Genomic DNA, 14,505 nt, shown 5'->3' on the forward strand with positions numbered 1-14,505 from the left:
TTCTTTTATGTGACCATGCTTCATGTATTTTTATGGGTCATTCATCTTTTTAATCATCAGGTGTCTTTTTTTTAAAGCGCTGTTCCTTTGTTTTCCCTGTAAAGCCATTTGAGTTAGCCTGAGTGTTAATGGTGCTATGCAAACAAACAAACAAAAAAAAGCAAAGTAAAAAACTTCCCTTGTTTCAGAAATGTTAAGTTTAGGTTTTACATTAATGTGACATTTGGATATGGCTCTATAGTTTAAATTCAACATGTGTACAAACATTTAATATTTGAAAATAACTATTTGGACATTTAAGTCACGTTAAATATTTTGATTTGCCAAAATTATACGAGATGTCGATATTTCATATTTTAAAACAGCTTCCATCTCCAGTGTGACGAACATTTGCCATGTGTGAGGAAGGAAAATGAGCTGAAGTGCAAAAGTGTCGGCTAAATGTTTTACATCAAAATTGAACACTTGCTGCTTGATATTTAGGGAACTGCAGCCTTAAATAATCACTGCAATGCACACAGATTCTAAACGTTTATTCACACTGTTAAATGTTTAAGCCAAAGGAAGGTGGAGAAATGTTTTGAAAATAAAATGAAATGTGTAACAAAAAGCACTAATGTAACAGTATTACTATCCAAAACATGCTAACTAAATGTGATCAGTCGTTATTTATTTGCTAAACTAGACTAATCATTGGCTCTGGGTGCACATTTAAAGTTACACAGCATCTATTAAGAAAAAATGTCGAAATATGTTGGTAAGGAGAACCTACGATTTATGTCAAAGTTTCATCTAAACTGGCGCCGGACAATTTCTGCTATTAATACAACCATTATACGACAAACGTTGCATAATGTTGGGTGCTTACTTCCTGTTTTTGTTATGAAAGTCCTTCACATATCTTTACAACAGACATGCACAGCAACAGAAAAAATAAAATCAGCTGCTGACCGATTACGGAGGAAAACGCCAAGCTTGAAAAATTCTCAACACAGATCAGGTCCTATAGGAAAGCTTCCGTGGTGCAGATGCAACTTGTTTGAATATTCCTTTAGAAAAGTTTCTTCTGTTTGATGTCCTTGCAGTACAACTGTTGACATCCCAAGATCTGCTCCTTATCCTGCAAGACTTTCGTGCACTAAAGCAGTCTTTGCATCTACTCTTTGTTGAACAAGAAATATGCTTGTTTGAGTTTTAAAGCTTATAAGCAGATGAGTGATGAGTTGTAGTTTTTTTTCTTCCCATACCAGCTTTAACTGGGCATCTCAAAGAGTCTCACTGAACAGTCAAATGTTTTTTGTTTTTTTTCTGTGCATGCACGGAAATGTGTTTAACTTTCGAGTTAACTGTACACATTGAGTATAATATTTGATATTACGGACTGAGTTCACACTAAACAGTAACTACCTTTTATTTATATTTCTGTCCACGCGTGTAGAAGCTGGAAGAGTTTGTTTTTGGTATAAATAGTGCAGATCCATCGAGACTTCTCCGTTCAAAAGTTGCTGAAGAGCTCCTGCTTCCTGCTCCAGTCCATAGGGGGCGCTCTCTTCTTGTTGCGGGTGGCGAGGACCTTCTGTCTCGCCTCAGCAGCAGTGGGGCTCAGGCGCAGGCCGTTCTCCGTGAAGGGGTCCGAGATGCGCCTGTCGTCATCTTCGGGAACCTGGAGTCCGTGCAGACAGACGGGTCATGATTCGCTCCGAACCGAGAGAGCCGCGCTGTCTCGTCTCTCGCTTCGCTCTTCACTCACCTGGAAGCTCATGTCCGAGCTGCTGATCTCCGACTGGGTGGTGGAGCTCCTGGAGGAGTGAGACGCCGAGCTGCCGTTGGCTCGGGATTTCGGAGACCCGTTTGCGATGTCGGAGTCCGTCAGAGTGACGCTTATGACGGGCGCGTCTGATGCGGGGAGCTCGGTGGTCGGGGACGGGGTCGGCGGGGTGCTCTCTGCACGTCTTTCATCCACGTAGACCTCTGTGGAAGTGGAGGCAAGCACAGTTCAGCATCGTCTCAGTGGAGTTGCGTGTTAGAGAGCTGGAGGGTTTTGGTTGACCTTTAGTGTGGGCGGTGGTTGGGGTAATTCCCAGTCTGCGGAAGAGCTCATCCGTTTCCTGGTCGACCACCAGAAGGCTGACTTCATCCCCTCTGGATCTGATTAGCGCCACCACCTCCGAGTGCCGCAGACCCTTCGTGTTTACTCCATTTACCTGAGATACAGAAGAAAAAAAAGAGTCAAGTTTATTCCTATAGCACAATTCAGCAACAAGGTGGTTCAAAGTGCTTTAATAAAAACATGAAACAAGCAATAAATATTACATTTGTTCAAATGCCATAAAATCTTCAAACACTTACACATCAAACATGTTGGTCAATCTTCTAGTTCCAACTAATCAAAGACAACTCTGAACGGGTGGGCTTTAGACTTAATTTAAAGGGACTTAGCATATATATGCAGTTTTCTAGGAGTTTGTTCGAGATTTGTGGTGCGTAGAAGCTGAATGCGGCTTCTCCATGTTTGGTTCTAGTTCTGGGCATGCAGAGCAGAACCAGAACCAGAAGACCTGAGAGGTTGATACAACGATGGCAGATTATTTTGGTGCCAAGTCATTCAGTGATTTATAAACTAACTACAAAGTATTTTAAAGTCTATTGTGAGGGACCAGACAAAAAACGAGGACAAAAAAAAAAAAGTGTTCAAAGTAGAAAAAGTTTCCATTTAATTTTTCCAAATTAACTGAGGCCAACCAAACTCTAACTGAACACAAACAAAACTGACCTGTAAACAAAGAAAAAAAAAAAGGCTGCTTAAGTAGGGGAGAAGTAACCTAAACCTACCACATGAGGGAGGCACGACATAACAAAAGAACAAACAAGTACAAAATTAACTAAAGCATCCTATAAAACAAATAAAGTAAAACTAACTTTAACTTAGCACAAATAATAAGTGAATATTTAAGTGACAAAATTAACTAATTAAGATCAACTTGAAACAACAAAGTCTCCCCCCCCCCCTTCAGTCTTTCAGAAAAACAAATGGTTTGTTCCAGTTTTCCTCCTCCAGCTGGTTTGTATCAGCTGGAGGATTGATTTTTTATTTTTTTTTAAACAGACCTGTGAAGACGCTGTTCTAGTAATCGATGCGACTAAAGACAAACGCATTTCGGTCTTGGGGGAACGTTAGTTCTTTAATCCTGGAAATGTTCTTCAGGTGTAAGAAGGCTGACTTTGTCATTGTCTTTATGAATTGTCTCTAAAGCTTCAGGCCTGAGTCGGTGCTGTCAGATAAGGTTCTGTCGGAAAGAGGAAGGCATCACCTGTGGTGAAACGCGAGAGGCGCGGTGCAGCGCTGCGCTGATGGTGTCTGTGATTTGAGAGGAAGCTGCTTTGCATGAAGTCCTTTCCTGCGTCAGCAGCACTCTCCATTTCTGCGTCATTAACCGAGCACTTGATGCAGACGAGAATGAAAACAAAGTCTCAACTGTGTAACGCCATCAATCTGCAAAGCTGTTACATACAAACTGGCATACGGGACCCTTCAAACCTATTAGCTGCAGTTTTTCACAGGATTTTCGGTATGGTGGCTGGTTTGGTTGGGGTTGGGTTCATGCAAGAATCTCCACTGAGCACAACATCCACATTATCTTAACAGCGTGTGTTTCCCATTTCTTGAAGAGTGGCCAAAAGGAACTCTTCAAGAAATGGGGACATTATATTTAGCTCCGATTTTCAGTGTAAGAGAATAGAAATTCAGTTAAGGCCTTTCACCCATCGTTGCCAGACGTATCAATCAGGTTGGAGAGCTCTGTGGATATCTATCCAACAAAGGGCAATGTTTAAAAGAAATGCCACAAAACTAAACATCATACAACCCTTGGTTATTTATAAGGCTAAAAAAAACATTATTTTTCCTCCAATAAAGCACTTTTAAACGCTCCTTTTGACCATCTTTGAGCTGTACCTCCACTATCCTGTCTCCAGTTCGGAGGCCAGCTCTGTCTGCAGGCGAGTTGGGGTCGACAGAGCGGACGAACTGGCCGCCTTTCTTCTTGTCACTCTGCAGGTTGAAGCAGTAGCCGTTCTCCTCCTTCACCAGGCGGCACAGACGAGGGAGGAGCTCCACCGTCGGCTCAGGGGACGGCTCCACCTGCAGCGGACACAACATCTTTGATGCTTAATGTCAGCCAACTTTTGACTTTTGACCAACTTTTGGTCTGAACTTTTACGCATCTTTTTCTATCCACAGTAAAACATGAAGCTACAACTTATTTATAGGAATCTTGGATTATTTGTTGTTTGTTTTTATTTAAAAAAAAAAAAACATCTGGACTAGTTTAAATTTTTAAATTTAAAACCTGTTTCCCTTCAGATTTCATTACAGTCTGATAGATGTGTTGGATCATGTCGTTGAAAGGCAAAAGTTAAAGTCATTGTGAGTCAAAGTGAAAAATTTGTTATTATTGCGATTGAATAACTTTTTATTATTATTTTGATCTCATTTTGATTTAATATTATTGATGTTCTGGTTTACAGTTCCACACAAAAGTATTGACACCCGAAGAACTTCTCCACATTTTGTCACGATAACCACAAACTTTATTTTATAGGGTTTTAGTTGACAGACCAACACAATTTAATGGATAATTGTCCATTTTATTTATTTATTTTGTAAAAAATGCCCGCCATATGTTTAGAAAATACCTTGTTTTGTCTATCATATTATATCAGAGTCTCTCCATGACCATTCCTTGAATCTAGGCTCAACTTCTGCTTTGAAAATAGTGGATAATTGCTACTGAAATTTTATATGATTTTCAGCTAAAAATATTGAACAGATAAGGAATATAAAGTAAAGTTGGAGTACATCCCTGTCAGCTTTATTGGCCTCACAACGATTTATATTTTTTAACCTGTTCTTCATTATAAAAAAGCTCAAATTAAGTCAGGTTGAGTGGAGATCATCTCTCAATATACATCTTCAGATCTTGCTCAGGATTCTCAATTGGATTTATGCTCAGACTTTGACTGGACCACTCGAACAAGCGAATATGCTCTGATCTCTACCACTCCACTGTGGTTCTGCCTGCTTGTTTGTGTCTTCTGAAGGTTTTCTTCCAGAGTTTTCCTGCATTTAGCTACGTCTACATTCCCATCTACTCTTGAGTAGCATGTTGGTGCCGTTGCAATGTGTCGCAGTGGGTGTGATGTCTTCAGATGTGCAGCGTTAGTTATTCTGCTGTAAATGGCGTTTTGCTTGTAGGCCAAATTTTTCAAAGAATTTTAAAGCAAGGATGGTTCCTTGCATCAGTTCAGGAGGACAGATTATAAATACCTGTTAGTCTCTTCAGATAATTGATTTGCAAAACTAAAGTAATAGATTGCGGTTTGTGACGATAAAGTGATGAAACGTGAAAACCTTTCGAGTAGCTTTGCATGACACCGTGCGCTATTGTGGGTCGTTTCCTGCCAGGCTGACCTGGTGGTCACAAAGCTGACCGAAGTCGACTAAGTGGATCTGTCTGAGCCATTCCAGCTGATCCCAAGCCTTGTGTCCAGCAACAAGAGCTGTCAGTCTGCGTGACACCGACTTGCACACCGACATCCGCAACAAGCCTCATGCTGGGTGTGTGTGTGTGTGTGTGTGTGTGTGTGTGTGTGTGTGTGTGTGTGTGTGTGTGAGCCCTACATGCTGCAGGGCTCACACACAGGCAGCGGCGCTTAGCGACCGTCTGGTGATGCAGCTGAGGATCTGCCTTCACGGTGAGCTGACCTGAAGGCTGGCGGCCCTATTTCCACCCTCAACAGCAGCAGAAAGAATGAAGGGAGTCTTTGTTGTGTGTGCATCTGTAAATACTATCAGTGAAGCGCACTGACCTGTTTCGCACTTGTGTTGTAGAGCTGCAGTTACGAAACAAAGGCTGGAGGTGGCCAAATACTAACATGAATGCTTGCTTTCAGTGACCTGTTCGTTGCGCTGACCTGTGAAGTCGTTTCATCTTAACAACAAACTCGAGCCGCACGCATTGCTCAGCCGTAATGAGCCAATACTTTTTTTGTTTTAAAAGAAAGAAAAGGATTTTTAATATATTATGTTGTCATAATAATCCCTTCAGTTATTGCTAATCATGACACAAAGTCATTTATAACTGCGTTTGCAGAGCCCTCTTAAAGCATACACACATTACATCCACAAATAACAACATAAGTTTATCTTTAGCTTAAAAAAAAAAAAATCAGCTGCAGCTGATCCAGAATGATGCTGCTCAGATTCTCACTAAAAGCAGGAACACGGAGCGCATCACGGCAAAGTCCTTCCACTGGCCTCCTGTAGCTCAGAGGAGAGTCCATAAAATACTGTTAGTTTATAAATCACTGAACGGCTTACCAGCAAAATACATTAAAGATCTCCTGATGTTGCAACCTTCCAGACCCCTCAGGTCTTCTGCTTTTAAATTTATCCTGCATCCCCAAAACCAGAACCAAACATGGAGAAGCAGCATTCAGCTTCTATGCTGCACAAATCTAGAATAAACTTCCAGAAAACTGCACAGCTGCCAAAACACTGAGTTCCTTTAACCAAGGTTTGAAACACACCTGTTTAGAGCTGTCTTTGATTAGCAGTGCAGATAAGGAGCATTGATTACTATATTTGTGATGCAATTGCTTCATGATTCTGATGACGGTATTTGACAAAAAAAATCATACTTTACCGCATGTTTCATAATTGGTTCCTGTGCACTTTGCCTTGTTGCTGAAATGTGCTACACAAATAAACTCCGCTTAGCTTGATTTTATACTAGAATGAATAAGGTACAGACCCCTTTGCTCTGACACACCAAAAATAAACAAAAGTCCGTCTGCATGTAATATAATCTCAGGAAACATTCTCAGGTTTGAACATCTCACAGATCATTGTTCAATCCATCATTTAAAACTAAGACAGAACAAACTCATATGTTTTATCGAGTGGAAAATGTAAAAAAACCAAAAGCATACATAGATTGAATAAAAAAGTTTGAAAAATGTTGTATTTCTTTTTCCATTACTTATATTTGTAATGGAGTTACTGAACCGAGCCACATGGAAAACTTCTCAAAGTGAGCTTTTACTAAAATGTATACATAAAATAAACAACTCAGTTCTACATAATCTGTGACCAAAACGACCAAGAGATATCAAATGTAAAGTTGCAACACAAACAATTACTAAAAACGTCGAGGGACACGCACACGTAGTTATGCAAGAGGCAGTAGATGACCTGACTGAGTGAGATTCGTGAGAATGCGTGTGTGTGTGTGTGTGTGTGTGTCTGTGTGTGTGTGTGTGTGTGAGAGAGAGTCAGCAGTCTGACGCTTTCTCAGCTGAGGTTTCGTTCATCTGCTGCCATCATAACATCACGCAGCCGTATTTACATGTTCAGAGAGGTGACTGTCAGTCGCAGGGCAGTGAAAGTGTGTGTCCTTTGTGAACTGGTGGCGTTCCTCTGGGATCCATTTGCCATTTTGGGTGACAAAATGAGACTCCATCTGTGCCTTTTTTTCAGATTACTGATTAAATACAAAGCACTTAACCCTTGTATGTAGAAATGGGGTCCAACCCATTTCTACATACATGATACATTTCTTCTACAAATGATACAAGTTAAACTTGTATCATTTGCCACAGTCCTCTACGTTTGCCTCAGTCCTGCATGCACAAGGGTTAAGGCAGGTGTTGATGGTTACATAACTGGTTCTGGTTGATCCCATGATGTTTTACCTCATTTTCCAAGCAATCGTTTAACCAAAACGGAGACGGACAGTTGTGATGCAGGGTGAGCGAACAGCCTTTATTTACTCTGCTTTCAGCTAAACACATGGCCAGTTTGACGTGAGCCGCTAGCCTCGCATATCTGGGCCCGGTTTGTTTGGAGTCAAAACAACGAGCCCGGTCCGTGAGAGTCAGTTCCCAGTCGTTCTGGCTTTCAGACGTCACGCTGAGGTCTGCAGGGCACTTGTGGAAATGCGTGTACCACACGCTGAATTTTAGGAATCTGAATGTGATCGTTTGCCGATTTTTTTCAAAGCAAGTGGCGCTAATTCAGCGGTTTCCAGCGACTGCGGCTCGTCTTATTGCGCGTGTGGTCAGCAGTTCTGCAGCCACAAGTCAGATGTCTTGGGATCATGTTTAATAGATCGACGTGGGTTTGCTGAATTTGATCGCTATCTCCTATTTTTTCCCCAGACCACACCCAAATGTTGCTCTAGTCTAGACTCACCTGGACTCAAACTGTTTAAATACATTGTAACAGTTGTGAAAGCAGAAAACTGACAACAAGAATTTGCTGCAAAAGTGATGAAATAGCTTTGGAAAAAAAAAGAAGAGATCACTTAAAAATGATCAGTTTCTCTGATTTTACTCTTTGTACATAAATGTTTGAGTAAAATGAACATTGTCCTTTTATTCTATGAACTATTGACAACATGTCTGAAATTCCAAGGAAAACTTTAGTATTCATTTAAAGAAAATGAGAAATGGTCAAAATAATGAAAACGATGCAGCGATTTCAGACCTAAAATAATGCAGAGAAAACGAGTTCATAATAATTTAGAAAAAACAACACTAATGTTGTAACTCAAGAGTTCAGAAATCAGTATTTGGTGGGAGGTTTTCAATGCACAGTGGGCTCTTCTTTTTTTCCAGAGATGTATTTTAAACTCCTAAATATCATGGTTTTATTTTTCTTGCAAGTAAAAGTCTGAAAAGTGTGGCGTGCATTTGTATCTGCTCATCTCTATTCTGATATCACTAAATAAAACAACCAAATCCTCTAAGAAGCCAGCTAATTAATTAATTTCATCCAATTGCATAAAACATTATTTGTTCCCGCGAGGCAATTTAAAAATGTAAAAGTCTCATTAGGAGAGGAAAAAATTAGGAGGTATTTTTTGTTGCTTAGGAAAAGCTGAGAAAACCACAATGCAACAAAGTTTTTTTTTTTCCTCTAAGCAATCCCAATATTCCTTTGTAGATCACATATACAGCTATGGAAAAGTTTAAATAATGATTAGATTAAACAGAACCCAATGAAATCTCAGAGATCAAAGTCCAAGATATCATCTGAGTTGTGGAGGAGCTGCACAGATTCACGGCTCATGTGGGAGAATCTTTTGCACTCTGAGAGTCTCATCTGTATGGTGAAGTGTAGAGAATAAAAGCTATTTAAAAAAAAAAAACTTAAGTTCTAGAAACTGCAGGTTGCCTTTTCTCAAAGGCCATGTAAATGAACTTGTAGAAAAAGAAGAAACAGACCGAAACAGAACATTCTAACTTAGATGCAAAGTGTGATGTGTGCTGGAAAAAAAAAATACTGCATGATATGGAGTGGCGGCAGATTCTGCTGAGGAAATGTTTGTTTGTTTTTATTAACGTGGGAAAGAGGGGAGCAGGAGAATAACTTTATTGCCTAAAATGCAACACCACAGCATTTCTTTAATAAATTTAAACCAAGTGAAGCCAAAGCTATAGCACCTGAGAAGTTTTGCCTAAAACATATATACAGATAAAAGTGATTTTATCTTAAATGCAAAAAATATTTCACAGTTCTGGGCTGAATTACAGCTCTGAATAAGTTTTTTTTCTTCAATAAAAGGGATTTTTTTGAGTCTGAATACTCTAGTCAACGATTAATTGATTAATTGACAATTATTTCAATAATCAATTAATCACAATTAATCATAAGCCCTAGCTGAGACCAGCATGGAGTTTACCAACAAATGTAAACTCACAGCCAAACCTACAGTGGAATGTTTTAGTTCAAAGTATATTCCTGTGTTAGAATGGTCCAGTCAAAGTACAGAGTTCACAGCCTGTGACTGACTCATGTTGAGCTGTTTTACCAAACAGGAGAAAACCAAATGTGATGCTCGTGGTTTTAAGTCATGGAGCTGTCCTCTCCGTCTTCACAACTGTACTTTGTGTTGGTTTGTCGCATAAAATCACAATAAAATACATTTAAAATTGAGGTTGTAACAGGACATAATGTGACAGGATGTTCATTTGTTTCAACATTTTTTTTTTACATTTATTTTATTTCGCCTCCATCTTTCAAGGATCCACGTTCTCGATGCCAGTGCTTACCTCGGTGTCCGGCGCTGAACTCGACGTCGTCGAGGCTCTCGTTTCTTTGTTTTCAGAGGACACCTGAGTGGGTGAGTCCCCAGCAGGAACATGGAAGAAGTATCTGAAGTTGGATTTGAGAAACAGCGGGGAGCCCTCTCTCGGTACGGGTGACGCTGAGGGCGTGGGGACGGGAGACGGGCGTGGGGAGAGGTTTCCCATTTCAACGGCCTGGTCCTCTGTGCAGGCCAGGCCCTGTCTGCGCAGGTAGTCGTCCGTTTCTCTGTCTACCACCAGCAGCCTGGTGCGGTGGGGCGTCTCGCAGATGCGGTTCACCACCTGCAGAGAGGAGAAACAGAGACGCAACATAAAGATTGACTGGATTGACACAGAAACGTTGTCACACCCGTCACGGTCATGGAGGAGACTGACAGTCGTCAAGCAGACAGTTTGCAAAGTTATTTTGGTGTTTGGAGGAGATTCACAATGTGAAGTGTATGAATGAAGCTTAAGGAGTCACAACACAGAGACTTATCAAGGACTGCAGCTGCCACGGCCACTCCTGAACCAGAGGCAGCTTCAGACGCATCCTGACTCGACCCGAAACTGGTCCAGAGTTGTCTTCTTAAACAAAAGTAAATGTTCTATTTAATTTGGAAACCAAGGTCCCAGAGTCTGGAGGAAGAGTGGAGACTGAGGCCCAGAATCCGCTTTGCTTGAAGTCCAGAGTGAAGCTTCCACAGTCAGTGATGACTGTGGAAATGTCTTCTTACTGGTTCTGGTCCACTGGTGTTTTCTGAGGTCCTCTGTCCATCTACCAGGACATTTTTTAGAGCACTTCATGCTTCATTCAGATGATGAGCTTTAGGGAGATGTTGACTTTATTTTCCAGCAGGATTTGGCAGCTGCCCACACTACCAAAAACAGGAAGACTGGACAAGCGAGATCCAGAAATGCAGCTGAGCCGAAGGCCAGAAATGAACCTTGGGCTGATCCCCTCCATGCTGCATTGATGCAGTAACACACGAAAGCACAACAGCAGAGCCAACCCAGATTTTTAAAATATTTTCCTAAAGGTCTCAGGAACCATTCGGGTGCTTTGTGTTTTTTAACTTTGCTCAACCATGGAGGTTTTGCCATGGATTCTCTTTTCCATATCTTTTTCCTAATGTTGAATCATGACAATGGACCTTAACAAGGGTAACTGAAGCCTGGGTTCTTCTGGGACCTCCTGGGTTGATGTGCTTATTGATGTGCTTTTGGAGAAACGATGGTCTGCCGAGCCTCCGGAAAGGCGCTCGACAGAAACATGTTTTCTCCTTTTGTGGTTAGAGGTTTTCACTGTGACTCAAAGGAGCCTCAAAATCAAACAAATGGCTTTATAACTTTTTCCAGATTGATTTATGTCCCGGGTCTGTTTCTCATCTGTTGGTGATTTTGTTTATATCAACGCAAGGTCTGTTTTTTTTTATTTTTATTTTATTTTATTTTTTTTAGATCTTTTAGTCTACTTCATGTTGTCAGGTTCTATTTAAGTCATCACTTGAATCTAATAATCTAAGCCTGGTTGTGGGAAGGGATATTAATCCAAAGTAGATGGTTAATTACCGCTAAAGTAATACGAAGACAAGCATTTTTTTCACATAGGACCAGAGGTGGGTAGAGGACCCAAAAATTGCACTCAGCTTGGAATAGCAATACTTCTACATATTTTTTACTTGAGTAAAAAAAAAAAATGCCGCCATCCAAGAAATTACTCAAGAGTAAAAATGTATTTGAGTAAAAAGTCTACAAGAACTGAGTACTTGATCAAATCATCAACCACTTACTATTTAAAAATTACCCCATCAGACAGGCCAAATATGTAATGTTATGTGGAAATTTTGGTATTTTAAAGATCAAAATGAAAATAATTCATATAAATAACGTAATTACAAAGTAACAAAATTAGGCAAAAGAACTCCCCCCACCCCCCAGATCAATTTCTTTCCATAACTTATGAAACTTTAACAAAAATCCCCCCAGAAATCCAGTACATCATAATTAAAAAGTTACTCAAGTAAATGTAACTAGTTCCCATCACTCCATAGGACCAAAGTTGGTCAGGATAGTTTCTTCATAATAAAATCAGTTTTTTAAAACTGGCTCAATGGTATTTTTTGGGGTTATTTTTTGTCTGAAAATTTATTTGAACATCTAAAGCATTTTTTCAAAAGCATAAACTGAGAAAATTGGAATTAGGACATTTTATTCACAGTAAAGCTATACATGAGTTTTACTTTTTGAATTGAATTGTCTTTTCTTCTTCTTCTTTCAGTTTCAGCATTTTGTCAATCTGTTTTGCGTCAAGTGAAATTTTAGGCTGCTGCAGAGTCCGCGCATGTTTCGGACCTGGAGCTGATTTAAAATAATTAATACGGCATTTGGCTCTCTCGGCGCCTGCAGGCACATAACGCTTTTGTGTCACGACAAAGACGAGCTGTGATTTCCATTCCACAGGCTCACACTGACCCATTTAGGGCCGCCCTCGTCTTCGGGCAAGAAAGAAAAAGTTGTCCGACAGGTACACAGCGCATTGTTCCTCTCCTGGCTCACCTTTACGTAACAAAATGTCACGCAGTGTGCAGTTAGTCACTCGCCTGATGATGACTTTCTTTTTCCACATTCTCCCCGTTCACCTCCACCAGTCGGTCCCCCGGCCGGAGCCCGGCCAGGTCAGCAGGGGAGCCAGGCTCCACTGTGCGGATGAACTGTCCGCCTTTCTTCTTGTCTCCGTGCAGGTGGAAGCCATATCCGCGCTGTCCTTTGATCAGAAAGCAAAGCCTGGGTCTCAGCTCGTTCTCCATCCCGGTGTGTGAAGGTGAAAAAAAAACAAACAAAAAAAACACAACTCAAAGTGTGTCCCAGGAATAAACAGGTAGATCTCCAAGAGCTTTGGGAAGTTTCTGGCTCCTAATCCAACGCGCCTCCACTCGCTCTAGAGACAAAAAGCTCATCGTCCTTATTTGGCATCGTACGAATCCCGTAATAATCCACAAAAACCTGAAGAGTGCAAATAAAAAAAAAATGGCAAACGCCTCCAACCCCGCACCCCCCCCTCAAAAAAAAAAAAACAATCTGGGGATTAATCCATTTTTAGGGCGCAAACGCGAGCGCGCAAAGTGGTGCGTAAAATAGAGCTAAAGGGGAAACATGGACACGTTAAGTCCCGTCCATCAGTATAATCCAAGAGATCAGAGATTAGAAAGCCGGTCCACGCACGTAACACTTAATTCTCCTCGCCAGCGGGGGCGTGTGTGTCCTCCTGAGCGACCCGGCGAGAGTGGGGAGGCGTCAGGAACACACGCCACTATCCCCCCCGCAGCGCACACCTGGAGACGCAGCCCCGCCGCGCTGCAGGCTGGCAGGACAGCAGCTACTGTAAATATAAAGGCGGGGACACTTATTGTTGCCCCCACGCCCACTTCGGAGCGGACAAACGTCGCCCTGAGCGGTGCGGCTGAAACCCGACAGGCTGTGACCTGAGAAATCAAATCTTCCCCATCAGTCCTCTGGCTCCGTATCTCTGCTGCAGATCACCAGAAGAGCGATTGCGTGAAAGCGGGGTGTGATGCACGTGAAACAAAAAGCTTTTCCGTGCGATTGTCCGTGCGTGTGTGCACGGAGTTCATCATATATCATTGAGAACGTCTCTCCTTCCTTGATTTGACTCAGATGCAGGGAAGATGAGAAGTTTGCATTTTTGCAAATGAGTAAAAAAAAACAAAAAACTTCCCAGACCTATTTTGAGTTTGTTCAACCCTGTTGGGTCATATTCCCACACACGAACAAGAGAGGAGTGTCTTTAAACCTTAAAGTTGTAGAAAATTAAAAGTGATGCTCGATTTTCACTGAAGTTTTCTTTTATAATTGCTTTGAGAAAATAGTGAAAAATGCAGAATTTCTAATCTTGTATTAAAAAACCCAAAGAGAAAAGCTAAAGTTTTGTTTGCTATTGTGTCTCCTGCTGCTTTACATGTTAAAGCTTCAGTGTGTAACTTAAAAAAATAAAATAAAAAAATAATCAGTCATTTCAAGTCTATCACTGTGCAAACACGGACAATTTGTAATTTTGGTGCAGAAAACTGCAAAATTACAAACCCCCCCCTGCCCCCCCCCAAAAAAAAAAACAAAAACAAATATTTTGGTGCTTAACTTGAACATATAAAGTGCATGGTAATGTATTTTAATATGTTGTGCATGACTATATCTCTGAGTGCATAGTGTCCAAAACAATGAGGAAGATACAAAAAGTTTACGGCGAAATTTCCAGTTAAATTAAAACTGATTTTCAGTTTTTCTATTACAACTTAAAGTATAAAACTTTAAGAACAACAACAAAAAAAAAAGGATTCAAACACGGCGCTACAAAAA

The 14,505-nt window shown here is 40.9% G+C and overlaps 1 protein-coding gene across 1 annotated transcript; it reads right to left on the reverse strand.

The window, feature by feature from the left end:
• Window positions 1–518: 518 nt before the first annotated feature.
• On the reverse strand, window positions 519–13,626 carry LOC106939441 (Na(+)/H(+) exchange regulatory cofactor NHE-RF2). The gene is made up of 6 exons (XM_015021829.1): window positions 12,732–13,626; window positions 10,114–10,431; window positions 3,956–4,141; window positions 2,051–2,204; window positions 1,751–1,971; window positions 519–1,663 (listed from the first exon to the last, which is right to left on the reverse strand). Exons 1-6 carry the CDS (start codon window positions 12,936–12,938, stop codon window positions 1,496–1,498), a joined length of 1,254 nt encoding a protein of 417 aa, XP_014877315.1. The 5' UTR covers window positions 12,939–13,626; the 3' UTR covers window positions 519–1,495.
• Between the last annotated feature and the right edge of the window lie 879 nt (window positions 13,627–14,505).

The sequence above is a fragment of the Poecilia latipinna genome, unplaced genomic scaffold (assembly GCF_001443285.1).
Source record: "Poecilia latipinna isolate Pla-1442-1.1 unplaced genomic scaffold, P_latipinna-1.0 Scaffold2874, whole genome shotgun sequence".
Classification (NCBI taxonomy): Eukaryota; Metazoa; Chordata; class Actinopteri; order Cyprinodontiformes; family Poeciliidae; genus Poecilia; species Poecilia latipinna.